The sequence below is a fragment of the Acomys minous genome, assembly GCF_964271855.1.
Source record: "Acomys minous genome assembly, chromosome: 9".
NCBI lineage: Eukaryota > Metazoa > Chordata > Mammalia > Rodentia > Muridae > Acomys > Acomys minous.
In genome coordinates this window covers 22,468,666-22,485,482 of record NC_140490.1, presented here as the reverse complement: position 1 = coordinate 22,485,482, position 16,817 = coordinate 22,468,666, and the positions used below count along the sequence as shown (strand labels likewise).

The 16,817-nt window shown below is 39.6% G+C and overlaps 1 protein-coding gene across 1 annotated transcript in view; it reads right to left on the bottom strand.

The window, feature by feature from the left end:
- APPL1 (adaptor protein, phosphotyrosine interacting with PH domain and leucine zipper 1) overlaps positions 1-16,691 on the bottom strand; it is a 47,526-nt gene extending 30,835 nt beyond the window's left edge. Inside the window, exons 1-7 of the mRNA XM_084793960.1 lie at positions 16,509-16,691; positions 11,282-11,380; positions 9,830-9,889; positions 8,550-8,621; positions 5,460-5,547; positions 3,756-3,797; positions 2,706-2,764 (exon numbers count right to left, since the gene is read on the bottom strand). Coding sequence (XP_084650086.1) covers positions 2,706-2,764; positions 3,756-3,797; positions 5,460-5,547; positions 8,550-8,621; positions 9,830-9,889; positions 11,282-11,380; positions 16,509-16,562 — 474 coding nt within the window. The 5' untranslated portion in view covers positions 16,563-16,691. The remainder of the gene's footprint in view (positions 1-2,705; positions 2,765-3,755; positions 3,798-5,459; positions 5,548-8,549; positions 8,622-9,829; positions 9,890-11,281; positions 11,381-16,508) is intronic.
- Positions 16,692-16,817: the final 126 nt, after the last annotated feature.

The following is a 16,817-nucleotide window of genomic DNA, read 5'->3' as shown; positions in this document are numbered from 1 at the left end:
TCCAAAGGTTCTGAGTTTAATTCCCAGAAGCAATGTGGTGGCTTGCAGCCATCCATAATGAAATCTGGTACCTTCTTCTGGCCTGTAGGTGTGCATGCAGGCAAACACTATCTACTTAATAAATAAATAATAACCATAATAAGTCAATAATTTCACTATGCAAATTATTCTAGTACTTTTTTATTGTAATCTCTCTAGTACTATCGCTTTCACATTTTCATTACTGCTTTTGTTATGTAATATAACTGTATCCTTTGATGACTACTCACTTCCTCTAACACAAATTTCAAGGCCATAAATATAGTAGCTTGGCCCCAAACTATTCCTTGTTGGGCGTTGATAAAAGGTGGTTGTTGGTCTGTTTTAAGACTGTGTCTCATTCGGTAACCCCAGGTAGCCTTGACTTTCAGTGTTCCTCCTCCTTTTGCCTCCCAAATGTGAAGCATGTGAGAAATATACCACCCAGTGCCCAACTACTTTAATTTCTGCCATCTTTCCCTGAACATATCCAAAAAATGAAAGGTAGTGACTTCCTATCACCATAATGCTTAGATTTTAGCGAAACTTGCTAAAACTGCTACTCTGCGTTCACTATTTCATTTTCACTATTGTTTTGTGGATTTTTGTTTTGCATAAAAAATAAAGCATGGAATTAAGTAATCAGTACATGACTTTCAAGTAGTAGCAGACCTCAGATATGTCCCCAAAATCTTACCCCATAGCCAGTACTCTAAACCTGGAAGTCTCCAGACTCTAAAAGCATACCTCCATAGAGAGGCTGTTTTGGTTTGGGGGGTTTTTGTTTGGTTTGGGGCATTTTTTAGCAAAGTCCTAAAGTGTTGTCTACTTATCTACAATGCACACGTCACCTCCAAAGTATAATCTTTTCCAACTCACCAATAAAGCTCTGTCTGTACTCTTTCTAGCAAAACCTCTATGACTGCACTTAACTCATGTTAATCCACAGTTTCCTCATCCCTGTACTCTGGAATGCATTCACACAACGCCGTCAATAAATATGAGAGCAAGAGTGGAGCCTACTCACATTGTTCCCCCAAGGTATCCAACATACTGCTTGATAAATAGATGCTCAATAATTTTTCTAATTAAAAAAGAGATGAATGCTTTTTAAAAATACTTGGAATAGCCAAAAGCAATATAAAATATGCCAAATTTTATAACCTAGACCCTTAAGTACCTCTTTAAGGCAAAATGACTACTGTAGCTCTCAAACTGTGTATGTTTTGCTGGGTTACTTGTGAACTAAAATTAGAAGTAGAAAGCAGTTTAGGAGACTGATCACTGCGTGAGGATCATCCCCTTAGTTGCCACAGTGGCTGCTGCACAGTGAGCCCTACTCAGTTGTTGATTCCTATAAGCAGTCACTGTGTCCCTACCAGCAGTGTGGCCAGGGCTCCAAAGACCAAGTCCTGCAGAGATCATCTTGTTTGCAAGCATTGGTATAGGCTATTATATCAAGCCTTGAATCACCTAGAATTTGTTAATATTCTCTTTTTTAATCTTTAAATGTATTCATCCTCAAGTATTGCATAATATTCCTTGAAGAAATATCAAAACATAAATATTCCTTCTAAGAAGAGAAGGTCTTATACCAGAATTTCATCATATTTTGTGTGTGACAATTCACAAAGGTATGTGTTTGACCTACATTCTTTTTGTTTTAATCATATGATATTTAATGTTTTCAGGACAGAGTATTACCCAATTTAAGGTTACTTTTTCCTTACCCAAACTACTGTGAATACCTATTAAACACTTATATACTTTCATATATCCTGAACACAAAACTGAATTATTTATTTTTTGTGATTTTTTTTTCTTTCCTTTTCTTTTTTTCTTTCTTTCTTTTGAGATTGTAATGTAATTACAACATTCCCTTACCTTTCCTTCCCCTAAACCTTCCCATATATTTCTCCTTATTCTCTTTCAAATTCATGCGCTTTTTTCCTTGTTACTGCATGCATATACTGTATTTCACATAGTATGTCTAAATATACATGTGATCAGATGAAAACAGAACATATGCATTATTATTAAAATACAAATCAGCCGGGCGTGGTAGTGCACGCCTTTAATCCCAGCACTCGGGAGGCAGAGGCAGGCGGATAGCTGTGAGTTCGAGGCCAGCCTGGTCTACAAAGTGAGTCCAGGATGGCCAAGGCTACACAGAGAAACCCTATCTCGAAAAACCAAAATAAATGAATAAATAAATAAAATACAAATCAAAAAGAACAAAATTTATATACTGGGAATAGCCATACTTTTAAAAACAGTTATGTTTATACTATCAAATACTAGCAGAAGAAAAGCATTTTGTTTAAAGAGACCAGTATCAAGAGAGGTTTTGAATAACTAGGAAAAAATAATTTGAGAGTAATAGCACAACAGTGATTTGTTGGTTCTATTTTTAAATAGGAAAAAAGAAATCACCTAATGAAATAGCCATTAACTGTATACTGAAAAGGTGTGCAGAGGCCAAAGAGATAATGGCTCAGCAGTTAAGGTCGCTCCCAGCATCTACACAGTGGTTAACAACCATCTGTAACTCCAATTCCAGGAGGTCTGACTCCCCCTTCTGACCTCCTCAGGTACTTAACATACATGGTACACAGGCATACATGCAGGCAAGACACTTAGACACATAAAAGTAAGTTTCAAATGTTTTTAAGAGTGTGTACACACACCTTGTCGTTTTCTCTCTTTTTTGACAATCGGCTGTATCTGTTAATTGCTGCATCGTGATCTGGAAAACAGAAATGAGTGTTAACAGTACAACAGTACTTTGCAAGATTACACCTACACTAGAGCTAGGTAAGAATTCCCTACACATGATCACTATGTTCAAATTTCCCCACAGCCTAGTTTACCTTAAATTATGTGACTATGTATCAAACTGATAAAAAATACTAACTTCCAAAGGAACTATTAATCTATTAAAAGTGCCTGCTCATTTCTGAAGGAAGATGGAGAAGCAGTGGATCTGAGGGAAAAGGGCAGGAGGACTGGAGAAGCGAGGGGTGGGAGGACAGGGTCTGGATGTACTGTATGAAAGAAGAACAAACAAAAAGAAAGAAGAAGAAAATAAATTTACAATTCTTAAAAAATAGAAAAGCAGAAAGAAAGATAGAAATAAGGGATGGAGGGAGGGAGGGAGGGAGGGAAGGCAGGCAGACTGAGGCTAAGAACATATCTCAGCAGTAGTGTGGTCGCCTAGCATGTGCACGGCCTTGGATTCAAGACCTGGCACAGGAAGAGAAGAGATGATGAGAGGAAAAAAAAGAAGAGGAAAAAAAATTGGAATATTGGGCTAGAGAGATGGCTCAGTGGTTAAGAGCACTGCCTGCTCTTGCAAAGGACCCAGGTTCAATTCCCAGCACCCACATGGCAACTCACAACTGTCCGTAACTCCAACATCTGACACCCTCACACCAACACACATAAATTAAAAATAAAAATGTTTTTAAAAGAAGAAATTGGAATATTTTTAAAAATAAGTAAAATATTTTATAACCTCTTTATGCATTATGAAGATAGCCAAATTATATGACTGATATAACTGCCATTACAACATTTTTTTTGTAAAAAGTATAAAGTATTACAATTGATTTAGATATTGCTATCTTAACCATTTAACTGAGTTAATTTTTAAAAATTATTACTAAGAACAATGTATATGATATACACTGATAAATAGATCAGTGAAAGAAATTAGTGATAACACATTCAGGACTTACCATTACTAGCAATCTGAAATACCTCTTTTAGTGTCAGTATTTCTGAAAAAGTTCAAAAATAATTTCAGTTTAGCCTATTTATAAAATATTCTACTTATAAAGCAATTAGTACCACTTAAAACATAACTAAAACTCAAGCAAAAATTTTATTATGGTATGTATTCAAGGTGAAAAAGTTACCGTTTCATTAATCTATAAAACATTCAAAATAATTAGCAATAGATTACTAGGAAATCTACGTACCAAGAATATGAGGCAAATAAGTATTAAAATCCATTTTAAATGCTATGATATGCAAATACTGACAATATTAGAACCTAACAATTCATTTTTATATATGACTAATAAATCAAATACTGTGTGAAAAAGAAAAGATTATGCCACTCAAGCTCCTTAGATTGTGAATTCTTGTTTCTACCTTGGAACTAACCATTCATTTTGTTTGGTTGGGTTTTGTTTTTGTTTTTCAAGACAGGGTTTCTCTGTGTAGCGGTGGCTGTCCTGGAACTCACTCTGTACACCAGGCTGGCCTCGACTCACAGTGATCTGCCTGCCTCTGCCTCCCGAGTGCTGGGATTTAAAGGTGTGCGCCACCATGGCCAGCCTGGAACTGACCATTCTTTTTTTTTTTCTTTTCTTTTTTTTTTTTTTTTTTGGTTTTTCGAGACAAGGTTTCTCTGTGTAGCCTTGCCTGTCCTGGACTAACTTTGTAGACCAGGCTGGCCTTGAACTCACAGCGATCCGCCTGCCTCTGCCTCCCGAGTGCTGGGATTAAAGGCGTGCGCCACCACCGCCCGGCTGGAACTGACCATTCTTAAAGATCATTTATTAGCTCCATCTGAAAGATACTTGTCTTTAAGCACTTTACCATTCACTGATATGCTTGATGTTTTTTTCTATCTACTTTGCATTTATAAATTATAAAAAGGATCAGATCTATAAAATACTCACTTGGTCACCTACTAACCTTAAGGGACAAAAACCCCTACCAACCAGTAAGTCCACTAACAACTACAGTTGTTAGATGTGCCTATGTCCCCAGTTTCCCCAGCCTACTCTGTGCCACTACCATCTTTCAGGTGCCTTTATTCCCTCACTGGATTCTCACAACTTCTTAGTCATCTAGGTACCAAATCCACTCTATTCCCTCCTCTAAAAACAAACACGACTCTATCTTGATGCTCCCTCAGAGTCTACTGGATTGTTTGTGTTCATACACTCTAGTCCAACCTCTCTGCCACGCTTAGGTCCACCTCCTCTATTTCTATGTTCATCTCTTGCCTAGCCGAAGTACATCCAGCATGGATTTATCATTCTCAAAGCAAGTGATATTTTTCTACAACGTATACCTTTGTGCGTTGCATCCTCCCTAACTGAACAAGTCCTTTCTCTTAACACATTTCTCTTCATTGTTCAATGCTCGTGCCATGTCTTTGGTGAAGCCTTTCTGACCATTTCCTCTGAGCTCCACTGCACCTTCTCACTCTCTAATTATAAGACACTGTCATAGTGTTAACCCATCTCCTTTTTGAGGAAAGGACATTATTATTTGTTAGGAACTAGTTCAATATCTATCAGGCACTTCGATAAATGTTTAGTAACTGCTTAAAGTAGCACGTTGTGTTCAGAACTGGCTTAGATATGATATAAAATGCACTCTGCCAGCACTCTGACAACTGGTGAGAGTAAACATAACTTCAATACCTTTCAGATCTCTTTCTTTAAACTGGGAAATGGGGAACATCATGGCATCAGCAAGCTGAGTAGAAAGTACTGCATGACAAGAACTAAGCTAGTAAAAGAAAGACAAAAATACAAAATAACTAACAGATAACACAACTAATAAATGTCTACACAGAGATATTGCCAATGTTATATAAATTAAAATCTAGTCTTTTAAGAGGCTTTGATACATTTTACATATGAAAACAACAAAAATTATGTAGTATGGGCTGGAGAGATGGCTCAGAGGTTAAGAGCACTGCCTGTTCTTCCAAAGTTCCTGTGTTCAATTCCCAGCAGCCACATGGTGGCTCACAAACATCTACAATGAGATCTGGTGCCCTCTTCTGACATGTAGACACACATGCGGGCAGGATACTGTATAAATAATAAATAAATAAATCTTTTTTTAAATTATGTAGTAGAATACAAGATATTACATGATTTTTAAAAACTTTTTTTCTTTTTTTTGGTTTTGTGAGACAAGGTCTCTCTACATAGCCTTAGCAGTCCTGGGATTCACTATGTAGACCAGGCCGGCCTCAAGCCCAGAGACCTCTGCCTCTGCCTCCCAAGTGCTGAGATTAAAGGCATGTACCACCATGCCCAGCCTAAAACTTCTAAAAGGAAACCTAGGGAGATCCTTTATTTGACAATAACTTCTTAGATATGACACCAAAAGCACAAACAACAAAATAAAATGTAAAATGAACTCTATTAAAATAAAACTGTGCATCATAAGATACTATCAAGAAAGTAAAGATAACAAAGAGAATAAGAAAACATTTGTCAACCACATCTCAAAGGAAACCTGCCTCTAGGTAATGAACTCTTACAATTAAAAAAAACAAACAAGGCAGCTGGAGAGATGGCTCAGAGATTAAGAGCACTGACTGCTCTTCCAGAGGTCCTAAGTTCAATTCCCAGCAACCACATGGTGGCTCACAACCATCTATGATTCTGACCTGCATGTATACGTGCAGGCAAAGCACTGTATACATAGTAATAAATAAATCTTTTCTTAATAAATAAATCTTAAAACAAACAAAACTCAACTTAAAAATGGACAAAATATATGAACAGACATTTCCCCAAAGATTACAAATGGCTGATAATCACATGAAAAAAAGGCTCAATATTTTTTTTAAAAGATGTATTTATTTATTATTATGTATACAGTGCTCTGCTTGCATGTACTCCTGCAAGCCAGAAGAGGGCATCCTATCACATTACAGATGGTTATGAGCCACCATGTGGTTGCTGGGAAGTGAACTCAGGACCTTTGGAAGAACAGGCTCTTAACCACTGAGCCATCTCTCCAGCCCAAAAGCTCAATATCTTATTATCTATCCAATAACTGCAAGTCAAAATGACAATGAGATACCATTTCATTCCCATTAAATTTTTTTTTTAATGAAAACATTTGCTAGAAAAGATAAAGAAAAAGCAAAGCTCTCCTACACTCCTCACAGGCCACACACAAAATAATCTGTTGATTCCTCAAAAAGTTAAACATAAAATTACCATAAAACCAAACAATCTCACTCCTTACTTTATACCAAAAAAAGAATTGAAAGTTGGTGTTTAAAAAATTACACTAGTATATGAATGGTCATATCTAAAAAGTTAAGAACAACAGAACACCCACAAATGGATAAACAAAATGTGGTAATATATATTATACAGTAAAATTTTATTCAACCAGAAAATGAAGCACTGGCACAAATTAACTTATATTCAAAATGAAAAAAAAAAACACACCTCAAAATCCACAAATTCTACAGGTTAACTAATATGAAATATCTAAAGAGGCAAAGCCGTAGATAGCATAATGCAATCATTGTCAATGACCTGGGGAAATTCAAGGGACTGTGATATATGATAGGGAAAAGATTTCTTTTAAATGATGAAGATGTTCTTGACCTAGATGCCTATGACAATTATACAACATTGTGAATGGAGTAAACATCACAAGTATCAATGTACTTTGCCATCATTTTTACAAATAGAAAATATTTCATTTCCTATAAGCATTTTATTTTGTTTACTTGAAGTGCTGGGGGTCAGACCCATTACTCACACATTAGTTAAGTACTCTACCACTAAGCTAATTCCGAACCCAGTATTAGCACTTACACTGATAGCCTGGGGTAATATTCTGCTATACTGAATTATTAAGATATTTTAAAAAAACTGGAGCTAGATTACAGCTCAGTGGTAAAGGACCTACCTAACACATGTTAGGCCCTGGGTTGGATCCCACACATGGTGTTTATTCTCCCGTACCTGAGAATAAACACACACACACACACACACACACACACACACACACACACACACAGCTTTTATAGCAAGAGGAGAGAACAGTTATGGTTCTCCATAAACCTCATCTCTTTTCTTCTTCTAACTTCTAGGCCTTCATGTTGTTATTATTTTATGACGTTATAATTAATGGTTTGAGAATTAAGAGCTAATTTTGGCTATTTTGTATGGATTAATGAGGACAGAACAATTAAGTGTTGCTCAATGGCAAAGGAAAAACCACAAAGCAACTAGCTACAGCAGACGGCTTCACTCTTCTCTGTCTATATCACGTAACAATGAAAAAAAATTAATGATTCATGGACTAGGAATAATGAAGCCTGCTTTTAAGTTTATTCTTGGGAAAATGTTTTAATTAGGTAAGAAAATACTGATTTTTATGAGAGCCACCATGATATAGAAATAGTGCATTTTAATACTATTGTTTGTAACAAAACTTCTCATAGACTCCCAGCTATATGAGTTTCCCAGTGAGGGCTGGCGCGGTGGCTCAGTGGGTACTAGCACCTACTACTAAGACTGATGACCTGATTGTTAACCCTGGAGAGAAAACCTATTCCTTCAAGTTGTCCTGTAACCACCACACACAGTATGGTACCTGTGTGCGCATGTACACACACACACACACACACACACACACACACACACACACACATCAAATGTAATAAAAAGCTTTATAATTTTTAGTAAAAACCTGAATGTCAGTAACTTAGTTATAAAACGACCTATTCAAGCAAGATCAAAACTTACCTCATCTATAACCTTTGAAAACTGCTGTAAAGTAGAGCTCATAACTTCATCATCACCCCCCAAAGGAAAACGCTGAAAGTGAGAAATACAGATGAAATCAATGCTCAATGCTGTGGTTTTTTTTTGTGACTAACACAATTTGGGCTTTTAAATAACTTTAGAAACATCTACGATTTTGAACATGCTCCAAAATATAAAATAATCTTTATAATTAATAAACACTGTTTAAAATGTCTGTTAAGTAATAACTGGAATGTACTCAATACTACGAGTTCAAAGATTTGGCTTTCACTCAAGTTCCTCCAACAACTAACAGAGGAACCTTGAGAAAGCTCAGTGTCTTTGTTCCTAAAAAGACAGGTCCAGGTGGTGCTGCTGCATGACTTGAATCTCACTCAGGAGGCAGAGGCAGGTGAACTTCTCAACTAGAGGCCAGCCTGGTTTACAGAGAGAATTCCAGGACAGCCAGGGATACACAGAGAAACCCTGTCTCAAAAAACAAAAATTAGGGAAAAAAATCTGGAAAAGCAGATTACCTTTGTTCTCACATTGTCACTAACAATAAGGACTTAGTGAATTTTCTCTCTCTCTCTCTCTTTTTTTCTTTCTTCTTTTTGTTTTTCAAGACAGGGTTTTTCTGTGTAGCCTTGGCTGTCCTAGACTCACTTTGTAAACCAGGCTGGCTTCGAACTCGCATCAAGCTGCCTGCCTCTACCTCCCGAGTGCTGGGATTAAAGATGTGCACCACCATGTCCAGCTAGGACTTAGTGAATTTTCAATGGCATATTTTGTAAACTCATGAAGTGCTAAGAGGGGTGGTGAATCCCTGGAATGCCAGCACACAGAAGGCCAAAGTAGAAAAATCATGAGTTTGAGAACAGCCTGAACTACTTGGTAAGACCCTTGCTCTAAAACACTAAAATATTCTCATTAAAAAAGTTTATCTAAGATGGACTAAGGTGGTAGTACAGGCAGAAGCAGATAGATCTCTGTGATTTCAAGGCCAGCCTGGACAACAAGAGAAACCCTGTCTTGAAAAACAAAAAACAAAAAAGAAAGTTTAGCCGGGCGTGGTGGTGCACGCCTTTAATCCCAGCACTCGGGAGGCAGAGGCAGGCGGATCGCTGTGAGTTCGAGGCCAGTCTGATCTACAAAGTGAGTCCAGGACAGCCTGGGCTACACAGAGAACCCCCGTCTCAAAAAAAAAAAAAAAAAAAAAAAAAAAAAAAAAGAAAGTTTATCTATACATATAGTATATGGTTACATATGTTAAATCATACCTGTTTTTCATATTCCTTTAAAAGTTTCGAAGTCAGGTGTGTTGCTGCACTTAATTCATTCTAAGGAAAAAATTTCAAATCAGCAGAATATAACAGATTAAGAAAAATGTTTTAGTTGATGATATCTAGGCCACCTTCATTTATTATCACTTTATGTTATATACTTTTTTTAAGATTAATTTATTTATTATTATGTATTGTGTTCTGTCTGCATTTACACTTGTACACCAGAAGAGGGCATCAGATCTCATTATAGATGGTTGTGAACCATCATGTGGTTGCTGGGAATTGAACTCAGGGCCTTTGGAAGAGCAGGCAGCACTCTTAACCAATGGGCCATCTCTCCAGCCCCCTCTTTTATTTTTTTAAGTCATGGATTCATAGCAGGGCATGGTGGCATATGCCTGTGATCCCACCACTCAGGGAGGCAGAGGCAGGCAGATCGCTGTGAGTCAGAGGCCAGCGTGGTCTACAAAGCGATTCTAGGACAGCCAAGGCTACACAGAGAGGCTCTGTCTTGAAAAACCAAAAAAAGGACTGGAGAGGCATGTACCACCATACCCAGTTCAGGTATGTGCTTTATTTGTTTTTTGCTTTGTTTTGAGGGTCTCTGCTAATGAAAACTAAACATTAAATATATTTAAAGCTACAAGTAAACTGTAAAAAATGTCAACAAAACTTATAGGGATTCTATGTAAATGATTGATTATTCTTCAATCTAGAGAATATGAGCATACAGTAACATAACAACAACTGTTTAACATAGAACATAAAGCAACACAGCCAGATGAAAGGTATTCTGGTTAATTCAGTTTTTTCAGTCATGATATAATAAAACACTTCACTTATTAAATGAACATCTGTGGCTAGGATAAAGCCTTGTAAAACCTATCACAATGGAGGGAGAAAAAAAACCCAACTATCACAGCAATAGATAGGAATAAAAGGAAAACAAAATTAATACTCTTAACTAATACCAAATAAAGTACATCAAAGTACAACAGCAGGCTCCTATTAAAGCATATATATTACATAAATATAGCCTCAAATTTTATGTCTATTCTGCAAGAAAAATTAGTTTTAGCCTTCTACTTTTGGAACCTTCACTCAAAACAAAACGAAAAAACAACGGTTCATTAAAAGTTAAAGGCATGATTAAGGAAAATACAACAATGTAGGATCTTCAGTCAATTCACTATCAGTGCATTCCAATAAGAAAGGTCTCACTATGACGAGACTGGACAGATGCTTTAATCTTGTCACTTTTTTAGTATTACAAATGAAATGTAAGTTCTATAATATACTTAGCATGCATTCATCCTTTCAATAGATACTACTCTGGGCCTAAGAACAAGTGAGGTACATAGTAGCAAGCCAAGTAGACAACACCTCTGTCCTCATGTGCTGAGAGGTTCTTTTAAGAGGTACTGTGCTAGCCTTTTAGTTCTTTACCTGTGCATCATAAATCCGATGCATAGCTTGATATAACTGGTTCATGTAATTGGAAATAGCAGTAGCATCTTCCTCAAACACACCCAGTAAAGATCTTGTCTGTAAAACAAAAAAAAAAAAAAATCAGTATATAATCAGATGATAAAGCATTTTTTTCCTCAAAGCAGTAAAATACTAGAACTCTAGTAATTGTGACTTTTAATCTATTTAAACTCTTTTGATAACAATGTCAAGAAGTCAAAGGGTTCTATTCTGTTTCCTTTCATTAAAGAAGTAGCATGGTAGGGCACACCTTTGTTCTTAGCATTCCAAAGGCAGAGGCAGGTGGATCTCTGTGAGTTCAAGGCCAGCCTGGTCTACAGAACAAGTTCTAGGAGAGCCAGGACTACACAAAAGGTCGGCCTCAAAGAACAAAACAAACAAAAAAAGAAGCAGCATAAGTAAGAAGAGCAAAGGTGTGCCTTTACAAATTAAAACTCCTATAATTAAACCTAAAAACAGGAGCAATGCATGGTGGCCATATTTAAAAAAAAAAAAAAAAAAAAGCAGGGAACAATTAAAACTTCAAACCCAAAGAATGACACTCTCTCCCACAAGCACCCCAAACACACACATAGAACTTTTTGAGGTGGTGAAGGGAGTTCCAAGATAGGGTTTCTCTGTGTAGCCTTGGCTATACTGGACTTGCTCTGTAAACCAGGCTAGCCTCCAACTCAGAGCAATTCGCCTGCCTCTGCCTCCCTGAGTACTGAGATTAAAGACGAGTACCAGAATTTGTTCATTTTAACATAGGGTCAAGCTGGCCTCAAAGTCATGACAACCCTGCTTCAGCCTCTGAGGTGCTGAGACTAAGCCACACCACCTGACAGACTTTATATTTTTATTTACTAACTTCCTGTATTGAAAGGAGGAACTTAAGCAAGTAGGTGTGGGGTGTGGCACAAGACCTTTTATGACATACGAAGTCTAGTCTCAGTACTCTACTCCTTCAAGACTTTCTTTCTGCCCCCCCCCCCCATCTTGCCTCACTTCTTAGTGGCTGAAACTACTAGTGGCCAGATGTGACAGACTCTTCTTCACTGTAGTGTGCCACTCCCTGTCTGCCAAGTGCTATTTTAAAACATTAAAAAAGATGAAGAAAACCAGATGTAGTGGCACATGCTGTTAATCCCAGCACTCAGGAGGCAAAGGCAGGCAGATCTCTGAGTTCAAAACCAACTTGGTCTACAAAATGAGTTCCAAGACAGCCAGGTCTACACAGAGAAACCTTGTCTTAAAAGACAAGAATAGGAATAATTAATTAACTAACAAGATTCATTGTGATTCCTATTTTCAAAACACAGACAAGGCATGTCCTAGTACAGGCTTAAATTTTTTCTCCTTCAGATCTTTTGCCAGACTGGTGTGTTTGAGGTATATAACTTTAAATACCCTCATGTTAGCCGGGTGTGGTGGCACACACCTTTAATCCCAGCACTCAGGAGACAGAGGTAGGTGGATCGCTGTGAGTTAAGAGGCCAGCCTGGTCTACAAATCAAGTTCAGGACAGCCAAGGCTACACAGAGAAACCCTGTCTCTAAAAACCAGGAAAAAAATACCCTTATGTTAAATTAGTTAGATTTGGACTGTGCAAACTTTATCGTAAACAAAACTTTTAAAAAAGAGACAGAGAGCAGGGCAGTAGTGGTGCACACCATTAACCCCAGCACTCAGGAGGCAGAGGCAGGCAGATCTCTGAGTCCTAGGACAGCCTGGTCTACAGAGTAAGTTCCAGGACAGCCAAGATATACAGGGAAACCCTGTCTCAATAAGCAAACAAACAAGCCAGCAATAAAGCTGAATTCAAGCCCCAACAATAAAAAACAAATCTTTAAAAAACTACAATTCAGGGTTTTCCATGTCTTCCAAGCTCTAGTTTTTCCACTGTGTTGTGGCTGGGTGGAACAGCGGCACTAAGACACGATAGCCTTAACTACTAGACCAGAGTTCTGTCTCTAACCTACATCCACAGCCCAATGGGTCACTTTTAATTAGGATTGAAAGATCTAATTTTTTTTAAGAAGTATACATTAAGGCTGGGCGTGATGGTGCAAACCTTTAATCCCAGCACTCAGGAGGCAGAGGCAGGTGGATCGCTGTGAGTTCAAGGCCAGCTGGTCTACAAAGTGAGTCCAGGACAGCCAAGGCTACACAAAGAGACTCTGTCTCAAAAACAAAAACAAAAACACACAAAAAAATTTTAAAGTGTACATTAGGAGCTTTGAGAGTTTTCATATTCTTTGTTATTTTTATTAGATTATTTTCTAGATAAACTGAGATGAAAATATACACAAAAGCATTCATCTCAGCCCTCTTTATAAAAGCAAAAGTTTGGGGAAACTCTGCAAGTACAACAGGAGCTAGATATGGTGCACCGGCTGTAGTTCCAACTACTCTGGAGGCTGACACAGGAGGATCTCTCACGCTATCCTGAACACAAGATTTTCCTCACAAAACAAGAACAAGGATCGTTTATTAAAGACGACTAGCTGGGAAGAGAAAGGGGGACCGAGAAGTAAGTGGGGCAAATACAGTAAAAATGGAAATATCAATAAAACTCATTGTTATGTCAAATAAAAACATTTTAAATAAGATAACCCTGTTAATCACTTAAGTGCAGTGCTGAAATTTTTACTTCAGAATACTGTGAAGGCATTTAAGTTATAAAGCACCAATGTAAAAAGCTGGGTACGGTGGCAGGTATGAGGCATGTAACCCCAATGTTGGGAAGGCATAGACAAGCAGATCCTTGGGGCTTACTGCCCAGCCAGCCTGGCCTACATGATCCCATGAGAGACCTAAGTCTCAATGGGAGGCACTATTTCAAAAAAACAAGCTAGAAGCTGAGGAGGAGCTACGCCTGAGGCCCTCCTCTAGTCTCTACATGCATGTACACCAGGACCGGCACACATGTAAATAATCACACACTAACAGGGCTGGGAAGGTGGCTCAGGAGATCAAAGCCTCAAAGCTTGAGGGCTGGAGTCTGGATTCCCCAGAACCCGTGTAAAAATTGGGCAGGTGCAGAGGTCACATGTACTCTCAGCACTTATAAGACAAAGATTGTATCCTTGGGGCAAGCTGGCTAGCTAGACTAGCTGAATTAGCAAAGCCAGGATTCAGAGAAAGACGGTGTCTCAATAAATACATAGAAAGCAATCAAGGAAGATGAATCAATTTTGGGCCTCCAAGCACATAAGCACACAATCAGAAATGTACAAACACATACACACAGACAGACATGTACACAAAACATTAAATAAAAGCAACTCTGAGGATTTATCTTAGTGGTACAGCATTTGCAGGGCAAGTACAAGATTTTTGATCCAGTGCTCAAGACAGAAAAAAAAAAATCATTTAGATTAAAAAAACAGGAGCCAGAAAGAGAGCTCGGTGGTTGAGACTGTGACTGCCCTTCTGGAGAATCCAAGTTCAATTCCCAGCACCCACATGATGGCTCAACCATCAGGAACTCCAGTTCCAGGGGATCCAACACCCTCTTCTGACATCTGTGGGCAACAGGCATGCAAGTGATACGTAAAAACGCCCATATACATTTTTTAAAAGTTTAATTTTAAAAATAGCAACAACAACAGAAAGTACTTGTGGTTTAAGCTTGCAATCAGCACTCAGGAGACAGAGGCAGAAGCTCCTGTTTGAAGCCATCTTGGGCTACAGAATGAGACTGACTCAAGTTGTAAATTACATGGAAAAGTCAAGATTATTTCTACATCAAAAGCCATAGATAAGGCAGTGTGTAACCCATCCTCTTTATAGTCTTGTTTGTTTGTTGTTTTGTTTTGTTTTTGTTTTTCGAGACAGGGTCTCTCTCTGTAGCCTTGGCTGTCCTGGACCCGCTTTGTAGACCAGGTTGGCCTCGAACTCACAGCGATCCACGTGCCTCTGCCTCCCGAGTGCTGGGATTATAGGCGTGAGCCACCACGCCCGGCTTCCTCTTTATAGTCTTCATGGGCTATATAAAGTAAGCTGGGTAAAAGAAGTTCAGACTGCTTACTGAATCTGAATTTTAAAAAAGTAAAATGATAAAATCCGACCAATACAACCACAAATTTGTAGCAAATCACCTGAAACAAATATAGCTTAAGATTTTACACGGAGAAAGTCATTAAGCGAAATCTAAACTGGCTATGAGATAAACCAAAATGTGGGTTTTTCTGTCTCACACTGTCTGATAAGAGTACACTACCTCCAAGCAACTGGCCTAAGAAGATAGCTTTCAGAGAAAAGAATCAATTCTTCAATCACAGCCCAATTTCAACCTGGAAATCAAAACTGGCACAGAATCCACGGCAAAAGTACCATCCACGAAAACAAGCGCTAGCCTTTCTCTTTTCCTTTTTTTGTTGGGGGGGGGGCATATTAAACTATGCATATGAAATATGTATTCCTTAGCAAGTAACACTTTAAAAATCCACCAGCAACATTGTTTTGTATCCCTTACTATATAGAAAGGCTGGCTTAAGGATGAAGTTTACACAAGACAGAGGCCCCAACACCTCTTAAAATAAACTGGATTGTATTTTATTTGGCTTTTATTTTCCCAAAACTGTCTTCAGCTAGAGCAACCACACCAGCATCATTCCCAACGCACAAAAAAAAAAAAAAAAAAAAAAAAAAAGCGCTTTTATTTTGATGAGCTTATGCGAGCCAAGTCTGCAACCCAAGGCTCAGCAACACAGGCGCCTTCCGTCGCCCGCCGTGCACAGCTCAAGTGACAGCCACCGGCCGCGGACTCGGACACGGACACACGGCTGGGAGCGAGCCGCGCACTCGAGGACGTCCACAGACGCTGCACACTCGCAGCCCCTTCCGTGGAAAACTAACTACCCACGGTCGCCCCCTGAATGCCGGGCCTCCTTGGAAAACGCCAGGACCAGGACTTATCTCACATCGTACCATCGCGATAAAAGCAGCGCCTCCCGTGAAACGCAAAAGAGACCCGGCGCGGACCAAAGCGCCAGGCCCCACCGGAGACAGCGGCGGCCGCTCGGTCCCCACCCGTGGCCCAGCCTCACGGGCCCGCGCGGGCCTCTCGCCCGGGAGTGTAGGGCGCGGCCCCGGCAGGCAGCGACCCCGGGCGGCGGCGCCCACCTGGGCCGGGGACACCTAAGGCTCCAGGCCCGCACTAGGCCGCGGGCGCTGTCCTCATCCGCCGCCCGCACCTCACCTGCGGACTGTCCTCCAGGGTCTCTTCAATGGGCAGCTTGTCGATCCCCGGCATCGTGGCGAAGGCTGGGCGGCGGCAGGACACTCAGCAGCCGCCCACAGCTCGGCGCGCGGCCCCGCCTGCAGCAGCTGACCCGGCCCGCCCTCTCGCAGGCGCCGCCGCCCCAGCCCCAGCCCCAGCCCCAGCCCTGCGCTCAGCGGCCGCCGCGCGGGAAATCCCGCCCCCCCAGGCCTACCAGTCCCGCCTCCGGCACACCCATTGGCCCGTTGCGACGCCCTTCAACGCTACGGGGCTGACCGGGAGATTCCA